This window comes from Quercus lobata, chromosome 6, assembly GCF_001633185.2.
Source record: "Quercus lobata isolate SW786 chromosome 6, ValleyOak3.0 Primary Assembly, whole genome shotgun sequence".
Taxonomy (NCBI): Eukaryota; Viridiplantae; Streptophyta; class Magnoliopsida; order Fagales; family Fagaceae; genus Quercus; species Quercus lobata.
Genome location: NC_044909.1, coordinates 34,854,576 through 34,872,715, shown reverse-complemented (window position 1 = coordinate 34,872,715; position 18,140 = coordinate 34,854,576). Strand labels below are relative to the sequence as shown.

The 18,140-nt window shown below is 33.4% G+C and overlaps 2 protein-coding genes across 3 annotated transcripts in view; both read right to left on the bottom strand.

The window, feature by feature from the left end:
* Positions 1–3,458: 3,458 nt before the first annotated feature.
* On the bottom strand, positions 3,459–8,453 carry LOC115950665 (probable ubiquitin-conjugating enzyme E2 16). Its single transcript, XM_031067888.1, has 6 exons — positions 8,280–8,453; positions 8,007–8,110; positions 7,220–7,322; positions 7,027–7,090; positions 4,151–4,239; positions 3,459–3,913 (listed from the first exon to the last, which is right to left on the bottom strand). The coding sequence occupies exons 1-6, from the start codon at positions 8,307–8,309 to the stop codon at positions 3,818–3,820; spliced, it is 486 nt and encodes a 161-aa protein (XP_030923748.1). The 5' UTR covers positions 8,310–8,453; the 3' UTR covers positions 3,459–3,817.
* A 3,922-nt stretch (positions 8,454–12,375) lies between these two features.
* LOC115994300 (D-2-hydroxyglutarate dehydrogenase, mitochondrial-like) overlaps positions 12,376–18,140 on the bottom strand; it is a 28,672-nt gene continuing 22,907 nt past the window's right edge. For both annotated transcript variants that reach the window (XM_031118388.1, XM_031118387.1), the window contains exons 10-16: positions 17,490–17,590; positions 16,795–16,903; positions 14,590–14,695; positions 14,138–14,223; positions 13,928–14,053; positions 13,707–13,808; positions 12,376–12,672 (exon numbers count right to left, since the gene is read on the bottom strand). In XM_031118388.1, the coding sequence (XP_030974248.1) occupies positions 13,713–13,808; positions 13,928–14,053; positions 14,138–14,223; positions 14,590–14,695; positions 16,795–16,903; positions 17,490–17,590 (624 nt within the window). In that variant the 3' untranslated portion in view covers positions 12,376–12,672; positions 13,707–13,712. The remainder of the gene's footprint in view (positions 12,673–13,706; positions 13,809–13,927; positions 14,054–14,137; positions 14,224–14,589; positions 14,696–16,794; positions 16,904–17,489; positions 17,591–18,140) is intronic.

Below are 18,140 nucleotides of genomic sequence, written 5' to 3'. Positions count from 1 at the left end.
TTACTGTTTTAGTCCTCAACCTCCTTTGTCTGGTTTGGGTGTACTGACCGACCACCATTGGTTCGTCTATATGCCATCCCCCCCATCACCAGACAATGAAGGGTATTTTGTTTGTTTGTCTACCGCGGCACCCTTTCCTGCTACGGTCTGGGTTCTTTCTCTCTTTCTCTATCCCTCATGGCATGCACCTAGTGGTTCTAACTTAGCTTGCTTCTTTTGGGTAATAAGTCATCCCAACTAGACACCTCCCCGAAAGAACCTAAGCCGGAACCTCAAAAATAGATTTTTCCCTCTCCCCACCACCAAACTATGCCCTTTGAATCTCTGACCCACAACCTCACCATGCCCTGTATTGGCTGGGTACAGGCTGGTGGTGCCTGGGCCTTGCGCGTGCCTCCCTTCCATGTGTGTCCAAAATCTGTCTGCTGGTCATTCGTCTACCGTAGGCTGGAGGCTTGCCTGCATAGTTTGCTGTCCGTTCCTTTTGACCTTTTATGTGAGCTGCTTTTCGATTTCCCGCTCCCCTGAGGAGCTGGGCTTTATTTGATACTAGGTTTTACATTTCTTTAGGCCCATTTCTTGATTATCCTCATTTCCTGCCATATTACTCTGTCACTCCTGTTGTAATGACTCAATCCTGCTGGGCCTCTTTAGGCCAGTCGTTTACTCTTTCCCCCAGTGGCTTGGTATGACCATTGGTTTTCCTACTTATGGGCTCCTGTGTCCTTTTGGGCATCCTTGACCCACTTGCTTTCTTTGGGTTTCCTTGACCCTTTTATTAACTCTGTATTCTCATGGGTTTTTACTAACTTCATTGGGCTTCCCTGGCCCAATTACCTTATTCTCATCCTTGGGTTTATGGGCCTACCATTAACCTCTTACTTTCTTTGTTTGCATTACTTTGGACCTGCAGTGACCCTTTCTCACTTTTCTACATCATATACTGCCCATCGGTATGCTATTTCTCTTTTTCCAGGCTTCTTTAAACCCACTCGCCTCTTCAAGGCCCATTTGTTTATTTCATGGGCCTGTGATCCATTATTTATACTGCTTGGGCCTAATGATTTTACCATCTGTTTGCTAGTTCTTTGATGCCCTTGTTGTTGGGCTTTTTTCTTCCTACTTGGATTTTCACAAATGACCCTCAACAACCACCACCACCACCACCACAACAACCAAAAATAAAATAAAATAAATCATATCATCATTGTCACACCTCCCATTGACACCAAATTTATTGTGCACATTAATTGAAACAGGCCACATAAGCAATTGTCAAAAATGTATTAAAAGTTGTATCCTACGACTTATTTTATGAGTTCACTTTTTAATTAGCAGCACTTCAGAAATTCTCACGTTTTAAGTTCAGAAAGAGCCAAATAACATTATAAATGATGGGAAGGACTAAATCATCTAATATAGATAATAGATACCATATAAAATTACAAACTACTTTAACAGTTAACAACAAAGACATGAGTTTGTTTGTCCCACACCGCTCACAATCACAAACAAGAAAAAATATAATGTCAAAGAGTCCAACTAAAAAAATCGCCAAGCTCAGTCGGTCACTCGATCGGTGGGCTAGTGGGCTCTATGTTTGCTCGCCTGTAGCAAATTGGTTTGGACCGTGAAACTTGGGCGGACTCTCATGGTTTCATTTTTCCGATTTAGTTAACACAAAATTTGACATACTTGTTAAAAATATAAAGAATATATAATTCAAATATTAGATTTTCAAAATATGTAAGTCATGTTAATTTTTTTAATGAAAATTATATCATTTATTGTCTATAATCAAGTTCGTTGTCAAATTTTGTCTTTAAAAAATAATATTTCAACCAAATTTATACAAGGAAGATTAGAAATTAGAATGAAATCCAGTTAACTTCAATTTAAAAAAAAAAAAAAAAACAATTATTTCAACCAAAAATTTTTAATGTTTGTGTCCTTAAAAAATAATATTTCAACCAAATTTATACAAGGAAGATTAGAAATTAGAATGAAATCCAGTTAACTTCAATTTTTTTTTAAATGCAATGTTATTTCATCTCTAAAATTTTTAATGTTTGTACTTTTTAATATTCCCGAAGGACAAAAACAGTATTTCAACCAAATTTATTTAAGGAAGATTAGAAATTAGGATAAAATACAGTTATCTCAAAAAAAAAAAAAAATTAAACCCAATGTAATTTCATCTCTAAAAAGGTAATTCAAACTATTAAATTTAGTCCAAATCACCCCCTTCTTTTTAAAGTACCATGTTAGGACTCCATTTTATAGGTCAATACTTTCTTTAAATTTTTTACGACAAACCTGCAACTTTTAAAAATTTGATCAATTGTTATGTCTTGTAGCTTATTTTCTCATTTTTTATCCAATGGTTATTGTAATTCAAAATTGAGACTAGTTAACGGGTGTCCTTATGTTAATTTTTCAATGAACCATTTTAAGAAAGTTATAATACCACTTTCATGTAAAATATAAAAAACTATCAAAGAGTCGATTACTTTTTTCTTTTCCCATAACAAGTTTCTAAAAATGTTTTCTAAACCACCCTTAGAGCATCCGTTAACTTTCCCTTTCAAAATATACACATAAAGAAAAAGTTTATGGAAAATAAAATACTCCTTTTGAATACAAATCTTATGTATCACATTTTGTGAGATTCAGATATTCTAGATTTTCTAGGGTACTCTACTAATAAATTTCCTTAAATCCTAACCACTCTTTTATGATTTAAAGTTCTAAATTCTGCCATGTCAGTATTCCACTAACAATACTCTTAAAATAATAAAATGATGTTGCAAACAAAACAATTAAGATTATTGTTAGTGAAATGCTGACATTGCAAAATCTAGACCATTAAATCATTATAGAATGGTTAAGATTTAAAAAAAAAAAAAAAATTATTTGGTAGAGTGCCTTAAGAAATCTAGAGAATCTGAATCCCATTTTGTATTCCACTTTATATTCCATCAATCGTAACTTGTCATGTGTTTATATATTTATTTTTCATTTTAAACTATGACTATTTTATAAGAAAAGTTAAACAAATACTTGGCAAGTTATAATTGGTATAGCATAAAATAAAACACAAAAAATAATTCAGAGCATTTGTATTCATTGCTTTTACCCATCAACTTATGAAAGCAAAGTTTTAATTTTTAAGTAATCCTTTCCAATTGAGTGGGTCATAATTATTGATTTTCACATTTAAATAAAATATCATTTTAAGGTAAATACTAGAAAAAGATTGAAAATGCTAACAAAACCTTTTTATATCATTTTTTACAGCTTAGGTAATAAATTACAATTAGAACATCATCATTTTCACATGACCCATAATTAACACTTATTATGCACGCCAATCACAAAATTCACAACAGGCCCCACATAAACAATTGTTAAAAATGTTTGAAAAGTTGTATCCTTAAGACTTATTTTATGAGAGCACGTTTTAAAATAGTAAGCATAAAATAGTAACACTTCACAAATTTTTACGTTTTTAGTTCAGAAGGAGCCCAAATATCATTAGAAAAGATCGGAAGGGCTAAATCATCTAAATTTAGATCCCATACCAAGTACTCTCACTGTTAACCACAAAGACACGGATTTGTTTGTCCCCTTGCTTTGAAACACAAATTGTCAATCTTCCTTTACAAATACCAGGCATTGCCAATATACACGAGTTATTACGCATTTGGACAAAATCCTGGTTCAGAATACTTTCTTTCTTTGCCTTCATCTTCCTTTAAGAAGGCTAGCCACCCACTATTTCTTGAGCAACCGATTAAGGAAGAAGATGCTTTAATTATTACACTTTATCATCATGGAACCACCACCTGGTCTCCTTGGGAGATCTGCCATTCTTACAGTTCTTTACATAGCGATCATTATCTTCAGGGCGTTGCTGTAAGCAAGGTTAAGAAAATTAATGATTTAGATACAACAGGAATTAAGCATGCGCCCATCATTTTACCAAAACATTGTGCGCTCATTCTCTGGTTATAACAATTTAGTACAATCATATTTATACTCTCATTGATCGGTAGTAAAATGCAACACAAGAAAAATATGACCCAATGATTTGGAAATGGAAGGAACTTGAAAATTCCTAAAAGTTAAAAGCAGATGATTAGGTACAAACCTTCACAGTTGAACTTGAGAGCATGGAGAGAATGCTGATACAGATGGAACTAACAGTCATGGCTGGGGACCATGAGTCGTACAAAATATCTACAAAATGCCACATTCAGGTAGTAAATTAAATGTCAGTCTTGCTGCAAGGTAATCAACTGCAGATAATCCATATACCTCAAGTCAGAAAAGATTTTTTTTTTTTTTTTTTTTCAACATGATTTCATTTAATAATAATAATAAAATAAATAAATAAAACACTAAACTAAACTAAAAATTCCCTGATATTTCAAACTCATTCAGGATGAGAAAGTAAGAAAAGGCAGGTTTTGATTACTCTGCCCATATGCTCATGCACAGACAGAAATCTTACATAGTCATTATTTTTGAGTAGCAAAATGACCAATTGAAATACCATGCTTCATTATGAGCTATCATAAATAAATATCATTCCCAACTTTCTCAATGGCTGAAGAGATTATGATTTTGATGTTCCATGCATAACTGCAAGTGACGTTAATCTTAAAAATGTAGGATAAATTTAAAATAATGATAATAATAAATAAACACAAATGTAAAACCCTAGCAATTCAAAACTGAACTCGTACTAAGATTTTGGAAAACTGATACGTTCATAATTTAAATGTCAATAACAGGAAGAAATCGGCACAATTAAAACTATCTCCAGGAAGAAAAGATAAATAATACAGCATACATAATAATATAATATACTTGCTTATTGTTACTTTGATGTTAACCATAATGTCATCTAAAACTGATTAAGTTAACCTGCAGATACCATAACAGATATAAAGCCAATTGGCACTGCCCTAATTAATCATAACCATATTAGATAAGTATAAGCTGTGAAGCAATTGTAACTAAAATTTTAAGCTTTACTCTGGAATTCTTTTCCTCTTATTCCCAAACCTTTGGCTGCATATCAGAGGCCTGTCCCATATAATTCCAATCATCCACCTATGTTTAAACTAAGCACAAGACAGAGGGACAGGAGCAGGGGAGATGGGGATTTGAAACAGTTGAGTATAAAAGTACATAAGCAATTATGGGCTAAAATTCATGACCCCAAGATTTTGAATAAAAAGCAGAAATTCAACTTCACCCTTCCTGTTTGATGCCAGTCATGAATAATGTAGAATTTCTTATAGTCCCAGTCACTTGTTTCAAAATCTCCTTTTTGGGTCTTGAATTATCAAGGAAAGAAAGCAATTCAGCTGCTCAAAGAATGGTGCCAATTATCTGAAAAGTTATTTCATTACCCTCGTGACTCTGAACAAATTAAAGAAAAGAAATGTTCACATGTATTGTAGAGACACTGTTCATGGGAACTGTTCACAAAGCACTGTAGCAGACTAGTTTATTTCAGGTTATTTAAATGTTGGGTCTTTTAGGTTTATTTTTTATGGTACATCAAGGATTAGTCTAAATTAATTAGAGGATTCTGAGGTTCCTGTCATAGTTTGACTTGTATTATCAATAAATGAATAGATTTTTATTTTTTATTTTTTTTTATTTTTTAAGATTAGTTGTTATTTACAAAGTCCTCTCAAGAACATGATGTTTGCTCGATTAAACACTAAATAAGAGATCTTCCCTTGTTTCCCTCAAAGAAGCTAAGATTCCAATGGACAATATCAAAGTAAACCCTTGTCTCATCCCGCTCCCAAGTCCCAACTCAGTCAGTTAGTAGCAAAGCTGAAAACGATCTATTGCTTTGCAACAAAGTAGATTGCAAGAGATTAAACTCCAAATGGAATGGAAATTGGAGTGGATTTGTAAGTAGATTGATGAAATGGAAGCCTGTATGGACATTCCAGAAAACGATGACAAGTCCTTTCATGATGCCTATTTTATTAAGCTCTAGTAAATTTGCTGTTTGCTTGATAAACTTTGTACTCTTTAAGTGTCTAAGCTTTGTACTATTAGGAATTCAATGATGGTTATGTTGATTTTCTTTCAACACAAATAGCCCACATAGCTAAATAAGAGAAATTACATTTTATGTAGAAGACTTATTACTACAAGATCAAACAAGGCAAAGTAGTAAATTAACGTTTATGTGGGGAAAATAATTGTTCATGTATATACAGCGCACCACTCATGAGGACCATTCATGCAGCCGGCAGCACTTAGCAGCCTAGACTTGGATCTTCTTGCCCTTGGTTTGTTTTTATTATATATTGTTAGGATTAGTATAAGTTAATTATTTCTTGGGTTTTAGGGTTTTGTCTTCTTATGAAAAGAAGATTATGAGGCTCTTGTAATAGCATTTTTATTATCAATAAAATTTGTCTTTGGCTTACAGTTTGTCTTAAGAACTTAGGGTCTGATACTCTGATTGATTAAGCACCCTAAAAAATAATTTTCCTTTGCTTCCCTCTAAGAAATGTAGGAAAAGGTAGAAAATCAAAGTAAATCCTTGTCTCATCACACGTATATTCCAATACTTAACCAACTAAGCATTCAATTCATTTGTGCTACCTTTAGTTCAAAGGAGGTTATTCTTATCTCATGTCTCGGAGAGATTTAAAGCTATGTATATATATTTTTATAAGCATTAAGGCAACATATATTAATTTCATATCCCTTCAGACAATAACATTGACCTCATATCTAAAAACACATGAAAATCTACCTTAAAAGAAAAGAAGTATCAATATTACGCAAGAATTGGGGACAAAACCATACCAATCAACAAATGAATTGATGCACAAGAAGGCGCAAAAACACTCATGATGTAACTATAATAAATCATAAATCAAATACCAAAAACCTCTAAGAAAGAGCAGGCCATAATAACAAGGATGGTATGTATGCTAAGAAGGGGGGAAAAGGAAGCTAGTAATATGATTTCCACAAAATTACCTAAACAAATATGGCCATTGCTGTAAATGTGAGGATGGAGTGGAGCAGGATGCAGAAATATCACCTGTTAAACCCACCAACAGAATAAAATATATATATATATATATATATATCATCACCAAAAACAAATACACTAATTGAAATCTACCCAAGGTTAATTACATATTATGAAAATAAACGGCTTTATGCAAACCTGTGGGGCTTCCATTGGGTAATGCTCAGGAAAGTCAACCTGAAGTTGATAAGTTTCATTTGCATAAAGAGTTCCCTGAGCTCCATTGACTTCAATAACCCACCTTTGAATCCAAAATTCCCACAAAATAACAAATCAAATTCAAAAAACTAACTGAAGAAGCAGGACATCATAGAAACTTAAAGTGGAATATGCATGAGACTTGAAATTTCCACAGCCACAAAAAGTCTGGTCATAGTTCTGACTGAATACAAATTGTAGAAGGAGTTCCATCTGGCTGACCTAGTGTGCGGCAAGCACTTCAGCCCTAAGCCAACCTATACATATATATATGTTAAGCTACTCATTGTTTTTCACAAAGAGAGAGCAGACCCATAAAAGAAAAGATCGTTTTCTAGTCTTGTTCTTTTTTGAAAAAGAGTCTAGGGTGTATTCAGAGTTTGGGTTTCTTGAGTGAATCATTGTGTCACTGTTGTAAACTTTATCCCTATCACCACCCGTGGACGCAAGCACATCACTGCCGAACCACGTAAATTGCTGTGTTTGTTAATTTATTTAGTCTTTATTACCATTATTGGTTTTGAATCCTACCCTACTTTGCACAACATTCCAATAATTTGAATTATCAAGAACCAAAACATACATACACATAACTCAATTCAACAACCCTAATATCACTATGTTCCTAAATTTTGCTTAGTTATGAACAAAAGAAACCAATCAAAACCCAAAGAATCAATCAAAAAAAAGCAAAAACCCTAAAGAAGGGAAGAGAAGAAAACAAAACCTTTGGAGGTTATCGGTGACTTTGTGTTTGAAACCAGCGGGAGGGTTGACCTGCCACTCCAGAAGCTCCTTCTGGAGCCGATTGCAAGCAATCTTACTCAGAGCCTAACAAAAGACCCAAAATTCACAATCATCATTAACAAAATCGAACAAATTTAAGGTTTTTGATAAGATATATGAAACACATATATTAGTATTTAGTTTCTATAGTACATAATTAACAGCTGATTGAAAAAGAGTACGATGTGTGAAAGCGAGGAAATTAGGGCAAAACCTTGCGAGCGTTGGCGGAGGAGCTGGTCATGGCGAGGTTTCTAAAAATGGCGGAGAGTTAGAGAGAGAGACAGAGAGAGAGAGAGAGAGAGATTGTGATGGTGGTGGTGTTTGACGAAATAGACAAAGAGGACCAGCGACCGTTTATAATGTTAATGAAATATATGTATGAATGAATGACCCAAGGTTGTGTTATTTTTTTGTTTATTGTTGTTGTTCCTTGTACCCCACCATATCTTTTCCTTTTTTTTTTTTTTCGATGTTTCTGTTCTTTTTTACTTCTAATCTTTTGCTAAGGCGACTTTTCGTGCATATAGGGCATTACTACAACTTTATTTGTAATGCACTCGTCTTATTTCACAATTTGAGATAAGGGACACCAAAGCTATGAGTAAACCATTAGTGTTTTCAAATCGAGCTACTACTACTACTACTAATGGACATAGTGTGCTTTTATTTTTCACCACTCATAACTTATCATTATGGGTGTCACTTTTTTTTTCGTACTCTAATAATATTCAAATACTCCCTTTAATAAACCTTTAATTAACAATGTTATATTTTAAGCTCTGCACTCTAATCCCTCATGTAAGGATGACAATAGGACAACGCAAGATCGGATTAACGATGTCTTCTTTTTAGGATGAGGAAAACTCATGTAGAGTAGGAGCGATGCAAGGTCGATTATAGGCAAGTTGAAGGAATTTGGTCATCCTTGATGCGGCGGCTTTGACATTAGGTAGATATGAAGTTACACCAATTATTGAGCATAATGCACACCCATACAATTTTGGGCTGCCATAAAACATAAAGCACATATTTAGACACAACAAAGTTTTTAGTACATAGTGACCAGACTATGCAATTGAATGCTAGAGCCATGACTATTGTAAGAGAGATAAAGGGAAGAGATAACAACTATTTTAAGGGATGATAATAGAGTATGTTGAAAAAATAAAGTACATATACACATTCAGGCATGTCGAAGCAAATAAAACCTATCATCGTCACGTCACCTCTTAGGATAGGGAAATCCATGCAAAGAGAAAATTTATCATATATCGGATACATGCATCTACTATCTCACATTTGGGTCGGTCTCACAAATGTCAAAATCTCTATGTGAAAGGATGGATACATGTAATATCACCTTTCATGCAAGGGAAAGTAAGACATAATTGACCAAATGAGATAGAGAATTTTTGTCATCCCTACTTCATGACACATGAGTGTCATATGCAATGTGCACAATATTTATATTTTTATCTTGTGTCCCTACCCTACACATGGGCCCCACCACAAATTACAAGTTAAAAATTTTTAATCATCTATATGTAGGTTAATTAAGGAATATTGTAAAATTGTTGTGATTTTTATTGTGTCTTACAAGTCTTCTTTTTTTTTCTTTTTTCTTTTTCGGTTCCCATTTGCCACCATCTATTGATTCTGTTCACTCTTTGGCGTTTGGCCACCAAAAAACGGGCAATTTGTTCTAACATTTGACTTAGAATTTTTCTTTCATCAGTATTAGATGGTAATAAATAGTAACTTAGGCTCATTACTACTGTCCAATATTTCCCATTAGGAGAAATGGAGAATCTAGTTTGATTCTTATCCCTCACTTCTTGTAAAGGAAAAAAGAAACTCTTACTTTTTTCTTTTTCATATAGTATACATTTAGAAAGAACACAATCATGCCAGCTTTATTCTTGTTTTAGCTCGCCACGCTATAGCTATTGGCATTTGGGTATTGCATTTCTTGCGTTGCATTTTTTTTTTCTTCCTAGACGCGCGTCTGGCACTATTCGTTGTCCATAAATAGTGATGTTAGGCTTATGAACAGTGCCAAACGCGTGAACAGTAACTTTTTTATTGTTTTCAATTTTCAGCAAAATAAGCGGTATCCAAACGGATTCTAAAACTCTCCATCTCTAACTTGGAAGAATTGAGCTCTTAAAGTTGGCAACCGTTGCACAAGATTAGAATTGTTACATGCAAGATCTATTAGGAGTATTAGTTTGACAGGTTTTATTATTGAATAATTATCCTCTATTTTGTATTTTCAATCGGAAATAAGTGTTATATTCTCTCTTTGTTTTAGGATAACTTAAGTTTAACTTAAGCAGAAAATTAATCAATAATCAGTAGTAATGCTATTTGGGAGGTTTGGTATTTCTTTGAACTAAAACCATTTTAATTGCTTTGTGATCCTGGTGACTTGGGTCATGACAAAGAAAGCCCCTACTTACACCAAAAATCAATTAATGTCCTGGTCTAATAATAAAAAACTATTATCAGGAGCGAACATCATAGGTTGAAAGCTGAAACTCTCTAAAAGAAAAGTATTCATATTCAACATAACTTGTAGTTTCCATCATAACATTACAGATTAGTGTCAAATGTACCAAATTAGTATATGGTTGGATGGTAGATAGCATTATTATGTCAAATTTAACCGATTAGTTCTATTAATTATCAATCTCCATCACAACCATCACAATTAATTTGTTGATTTTAACATTGATCTATATTGTGGGGTTGATAGACAACTTAGAATATCTTTTTCGAGTAAATTAATACAGATTTAGGGGCTGTTTGGTAAGGTGTTTTAAGTAACAGTTTTCAATGTTTAAACAATATTACACGTATTTCCACATACTTTTTCATCCACACGTATTTTCAAAAAATACAAACAACGTTACTAGAACAACATTACCGAACGACCCGTTAGTGTTTTTTTTTTTTTTTTTTGGTTCTAAATCAACTCTCATGCTATAATTTCTAGAGTGTGCAAACAAAAGACAAGTCAAACTGAGAAGGCAGCCCGTTTGTGGATTTGTAAGTAAAGGTGGTAGCAACTTTTTAGATCCTTTTACTTCGTAGTTCGTATGAGGATTGTTTTATGTCCCAATTCCTTCTTATCCAGCACCAACCACGAAGCAATAAAGAAAGAAACCCATTTTCTAATTACTTTGTAACTTTTTCTTTTTTTTTTCTGCATCTTTTTAGGTATTTGTATGCCCTCCCTTTGACTTTAAGTTTATTCTCATACCTCAATCAATTTAAAATTCGCGGGTCCGTATAATTTAGCATTAGCATATTCCAGCCTTGATTAATGGAAATGTCCCGTACCAATTTGTCTATTGGAAAGGCCTCCAAGGTAAGGACCTACAGGTCTATTTTTAAAAACTAAAACTAAAAGCAGCATTCCGGGCTGCTCAAATTTTATTTTTAAAGAATAAAATTTAATTAGCAATATAAAATTCATTTTTGGCTTTGATTTCTTTTTATTTTTTTAATTAAAACCAACAGAAGAGGTATTTCTGTTTCAGACTTTTTAGTTCACTTCCTTTCCTTTGTTTTTTAATTTCCCCTGAAAGTTGAAAGCCGAATATGAAGATGCGGATTTCATAATTTGATTTTGCTCCATTCATTAATGCTATATATATTTTAAGACATTTTCTAAAAGATGACCATAAAAAATTAAGAGATGGTGCCTAATAAGAAACGCATCTAATATGAGTTGGATGAAAAAAGTTATTCAATTATTCCTTTACGATTGCTTTTACATCTCTCATAATTCTGATGCCTTTTCGAAAAATGCATCTTTTTTCTAAAGGCATCAAGCAGCAAAAGTTTTAACAAAAAAACGAAAATGCTTTCCCAAACTAAAGAAAACCGTACAAGGAGTCATGGGCCCACAACCAAACCACTTCATTGATCGAACATCAACATGCACAGTCAAGATGTGCTGAACAACTTAGATTTTGCTGTGACTCGATACATTTTGTCCAAACACACATTTTACCACAACTTAATGACATGTGCAATTGATTGGTGAATCATCACTTTCACATGATGAACTCGCCACTTTTTTCTCCAGCACCACTTTTACATGATGAACTCACCACTTTCTTCTCCGCCACAATCGCACATGTCTAGGTTGTGACAAATTTCTGTGTAAAGCACTGTGCCAACAACCGACCGGTCTATATGAACTCAGAAAATAGCTTATAGAGGCATTATCAAATCGAAGAGAAAATTTAAAGTGACTGAAGCCTCAGTCAAAAGATTAAAGTGAACCTGAACATAGTGGATTCATAGGAATATGCTTTTATTTCATTTAATCTTCAGTACTGTTTAGGTACTCATCAACTACACAACTCATTGCCACGGCATGGAGATTACTATCTTCAAGTGCCATACAATTACTAGTGCTTTCTATTTAATAGAACTTGCTCCTTCTCCAATCAGATGCCAGATAGTATTGAACATCTCTAACTTCATAGTTTAATAGAATTGCATCCCACTGAGCTGTAGCTCAGTTATGTCCACTTGCTACAACTTGAGACAAAACCATCATGCTTGCTACCTCAGGGAATGTTGAATTTCAGCTTTGGACCGCATTAGAAAAACATGAAATGACATCAGGTAAAAATAACACAAAATAAGACATAATTCTCTAAAGTATTACATTTGAAAGGCCTGAACAATATTATTTGGTGCTTTCAGTTTAAACTGGTTATATAATATGAGTCATATGCATCTTGCATATTATCAATTGATTTGCCACATGGTGTTTTCAAATCCAGATTGTTAAAAGAACTGAAAATGCGAGAATCAAGATTAATGTCCCATTGAAGTTCTAACATCATAAATAATAATAAAAATACTAATTAAAGAACACACCAGTCTTTCATTGAAAAAATGAAGGGAAAATGTTTTAAAAAGAAGTGTTGCAAGTCCCGTATTGAAAGAATGAAAGAAGACGTTATGATTCTCCTTGTTATAAGGGTAGGATTGCTTAGCCAAAAAAAAGGTAGGGTTTTAACAAGAAGCGTTACAAATCCTATGTTGGAAAAATAGAGGAAGATGTTATGTTTCTTCCTCTATAAATAGCACACTCATTCAAGTATCTTAAGTATTGAACACATGGACTAACTTTTACTTGGCTTAGTATTCTTAAGTTTGATGAATAGCTTAGTCCATCTATTTTTAGTATAATAATAACAATAATGTATGTGAATATTTGATCTCTTTTCCTCAATTGCTGGTTCAGTTGCTAGTTGCTGAGACAGGCCCAAAAACAAGAGAAGGATATCTTTGTTCTTAAAAATTGGAGAAACTTTCAGTGTAAAAATGAACAAAATGATTCCCTCTCCCTGCGTACACATATAATTTGCTTTTTGGGTTGAATGGACTTCATAACAGGTGAAATTTTTTATTCGGAGAATTTTGCAAATTTCTTTTTAATGTCTATAGTTATCATTGAAATAAAAGAACAAATGGCCCGTCATTCCATATTTCAGCTGCCTTAGTTCACAAAAACTTCAAAAGCAAATTTGCAAGCCCTTTTCAGGAGTAAAACTTCAAACACAAGTGTGAAAGTTCAGAATGAGAAAAAAAATAAAAAATAAAATAAACAAACCTTATCTCAGATGTAAGAAACAATTGAGTATGGAAGAACTTTATATGGGTTCAGTATCCCATTGGGGTCCATCAACTTCTTAATTGAAGCCATTAGTTGCACCTATACAAACAGATTCTTATTTTAGACATCAGTATAAGAAAACTTGACATTCTAAATCTAGAAATTAAAAGAAGAACAAGAAGCACATCTTAGATGTCTAGCTATTCACAAATTCTCACGGTTTCATGTGACTTGCTGTAGAAAATCTTATTAGCCTTCATCAGTCCCAAGCCATGCTCTGCACTAATACTTCCCCGCTGCTTAGATGTCCATTCATAGACAAAGGGTTCAATTTGTGCTAAAATCTGCAATTTATTGAAGATATCAATACAAAGCTATGTTTTACAGAATAAACACACAGCTTTTTAGGGTATGCTGAAGGAAATCACCGCATCATCATACTGTGGAGTTGAAATATTAAGATGCAAATTTCCATCTCCAAGGTGGCCATATCCAATTACTTTAGCTGAATTACCTGATATTAAAATAATAATTAAAAAAGTGGATTTATATACCAACCCAGTCATAGTCTGTGACATGCAAGATCATGATACTATTAGCATAAACAATTTTTCAAGTTCAAAGAAATAGTACTGTTTTCACAGGAATATCTTGCAACAAATTTGAAACTGCACACTCTTAACAAGTTAAGGGCACATGAAACTGATGTTTCCGCTGTTCAAATTATTCTTTTGAAATTTACTGTTTCTGCAAGGACACCCTTCAGTTTCACATCCACACCTATCCTACCCAACCACTAAAGAGAATACATCTGATCACCAAAGTGAGAAGGAAAACAATATTTCAAAATGCATGTAGCCATAACAAAAAGTTGTCTTACCAAGTATTGTTCGCATTTCCTCTACAAGATTGTACATCGTTTCAACAGGTAATGACAAGTCATATTTGTAAACAGCTCCTGCTTTCATGAGTGCCTCTGGTACACCCTATGGTGGGGAAGAAAATCCACTGAAGAACTTATAATGATTTACAAAGACATTTAGGTTATAAATGATTCCAAAATACTTGACAGGGATAATCACAAGTTAAGATGAATAAATTTGAAGAAATGGCAACTGTAAGTGGCCGTTGAGGATCAGCAAATGGTTAGTTTTTGTTACACAATAAAGGTCGGAATCAAAAGGGAGAAGCATCCAAGAGAAGCAAAAGGCAGAACCAATTGCCAGATAGATATGAGAAAATCCACTAAATAATTTGCTTATGATCAGCAAAGACCACTTAATCACCATAATAATAATAAGTAATATCATTTAAGTTAAAGGAACTTTAAAGATGCGCACGACAGAAAAAAAGCACAGGTTTCCATCATAAAACAAGGGGTGGGGTGAGATGATCATTGTATAGAAAATATGATCCGGACAAATAGTAATAAGAAAGGAGTTGTAAAGCTGAAGAACCGGACTTCTCTTAGTATTGGTCCACAACAATAGGTGAAATAACTAACAGTGGAATTTATAGAAGTAATTCATTACCATATGAAGACTAGGTGTTCTTTCCTGAATAAAAAGGAAATGACGAAACTACACTATTAGTTCCTGAAATTTACCTTGTGAGTGCAATTGGTCTCTTAAGTTTTAAGTGAGTACTATTAGTCCATTAAGTTTTAATAATTAGCATTGTTAGTCCGTTTATTAACTGCCGTTATTATTATTATCTATGTGACATTTTTTTAATTGATGTGGCACTATGCCACATCAATGATAAAAAAAAAATTAACAGATCATATTTTAGATAAAAAATTCATAACGATTTCCTTAAAAAACTCATTAAAAAAAAAAAACAAAAACAAAAAATAGATCAGTGGCAAGCAAGTCCTACAGGTCAGTCTATCTGTGTCCTCCCAGGTCTTTCCATCAATGTCCAAGCCTCCATCTCACTGCCAGAGCCTCCACGCTTCTTGACCCTTAAAATCCTTATGAAGCTGTTCAGCCACATTCCAAACATACATATTGCCTTCATTTCCATCCACCATGGCAATTCTTCCATAACAACTCAACTATCCATATCCAGAGATTCTCCACCAACCCAAGTACCAAATTACTCAAACATCTCCATCCCATAAATAAGTGGAAAGCATAGAAAGGAATTGCAAATGTAACAAAGTAAAAATCGTCAAATTATAATTTATGTTTCTCAAACCATACAAGGTTTAAGACATTATCCTTTTTTATTTAAAAAAATCCTTCCAACCTCACTAGGTTGATAATTATTATTATTTATAAAAAGGCTAATAGCTGGTTCATCTGAATGAAATCCAATAATCATGGATTCTAAAAGCAAATTCTCATCAATGCCTCTAGCAAGCAAAGCATATCTTTACACAACACTCTGGCCAAACCAAATATCATTTGCTGTAGTAGATTAAAATGCAATATCAAGAACAGGACGATGATAGCCAGTTTAGATACAGGCTAGGATGTGGTGGATACTTTGGCAGTGAGGTGGAGGTTTTGACAGGTCGAGACCAGTGAGGACGTGGGTGGATAGTCATCAATGGTGAGCAAGTCTTGAATGTGATGCCGACAAAGAGACTTTGCGAGGAGATGGACGGTCACTTGAATGATTTGGTGTTTTAAGTGATTTTAAAGATTCTAATGAATTCTTTAATCTTAATAATCTGACCTGTTTTCTAAATATAAATAAATATGACTTGTTAATTTATTATTTTAATCTTTCAATATGACATCATGCCACATCAAATGTATCGAGTTTATTAAAATTGAATTTTGTAATATTTTAATTTTAAAAATTCCATATAAATTTAAAATATGTCAAGTCACTATTCCGTTAGCCACATAGGCAATAAAACTCAAGGCAATTAACAAAAGGATAACAATACTCATTATTAAAACTTGAGAGACCAATAGCACTCACTTAGAACTTAAAGGACTAATTGTGCTCACATGGTAAACTTCAGGGACCAATAGTGTAGTTTCGCTAAAAGAAATACATACTGACATTATTTAAGTTTGAATATAAAGTACTCCATGTATAATGAAATTCAATGAACTGAAAAAATGGTAACCTCACGAATACGCCAAAATGATGAAGCTTGGTTAATGTCTTGTGCAATAACACCATCAGAAATCAAACCATCTTCCATTGACCGAAGTAGGAAAGCTTCAAGCTTTTCTCTGGATATGTATAAATAAAACTGTAGGGTCTTAGAAATTCAAACATGCCATTGATTCAGAAGGCATTTAAGAAAACATTATATTCTAAAAATATAGCTACAAAAAACACTAGACATTACAAAGCGAGGATGCTATTGTTGTCCATAAAACAGAAAACTGAAGAACATGTTAGTTTGAGAATCTGTAGTTGATTTAAGCATGCAGTAAAGGTTCATGGTGGAGAATTCCAGGAAGGAATCCAATCTAGTTTTATGTGAGGTGACATTTCAGGAAAATTAGAAAAATATAGAATCACTTTCCATTTTCTCCTAGGGTGCAGTTGGACGCTATATGTCACACAACCTTTCCATGAGTTCTATCTAAAAACTGAAGAGTCACAACCAAAATGAGAAAAGCAATTACACAATGTCTAGATGTTATGGATTGGTTTGTGAACCTTCGAAAATTTTCATTTTACAGTTTTGTTTGTACTAGTCAATGGATAGGGGTCCAGTAGGAACTAAATTTCAATACTAAAAAATATTTTTCACAAGAATATAATCATTCTCATTCAAGAAGATAAACGATCAAACTTAAAGGAGCTTACTTGTCATAAGATTCATCACTGCCTGTTGTCTCAATCAGAACATAGAAGTTGTGCATTGCGGGAGGTAATGGATTCCTTACACCTTCTAAATGATTCAGAGCCTGTTACATAAAATACAATGAGTATGCTTCAAAAATATAACAATGATAAAGTAAAAATGCCATGCCATTCACTTTCTCTTCAAATGTATAAGTGGTTCTTCAGAAAAAAGTTCTTAAAATTTTAGGAATAAGAATAATTTAGATCACTTTCCAACTGAAAACAATGAAGATGTAATCTGTAATTTCTAACAATTATCCTCATAGTAAACTCCTACAAAAAACGAAGAGCAATTTTCTTAACTACAAGAAAAATAAACAAGAACACACAACCCCACTAAAAAACTAACATAAGATATGGTTGCCCATGAAAATTGAAAAATGAAAACTTTTTTTATAAACACTGAAAATTTTGTTAAAAGAAAAAAGGGAAAGCCCAAGTACTTGTGAAGTACAAATTACAAAGATAAAAAAACCACAAACAAGAAAAACTGAAATCCCATATGATCTTTAGCCAATCAAACAAAGATCTATGAAAGATGAACTTCAAATGAAGCAGGGATTCAATCCCTTCAAAAGACCTAGAATTATGTTCATTCTGAATACACCACAC

Excerpts from the sequence above, each read along its gene's own strand:
- LOC115950665 (XM_031067888.1), bottom strand. The coding sequence starts at position 8,309 with ATGACCAGCTCCTCCGCCAACGCTCGCAAG. Across the intron at positions 7,091-7,219 it reads ACCCAATGGAAGCCCCACAG|GTGATATTTCTGCATCCTGC; the intron begins GTTTGCATAAAG and ends TGGGTTTAACAG. Across the intron at positions 3,914-4,150 it reads TCTCAAGTTCAACTGTGAAG|CAACGCCCTGAAGATAATGA; the intron begins GTTTGTACCTAA and ends CCTTGCTTACAG.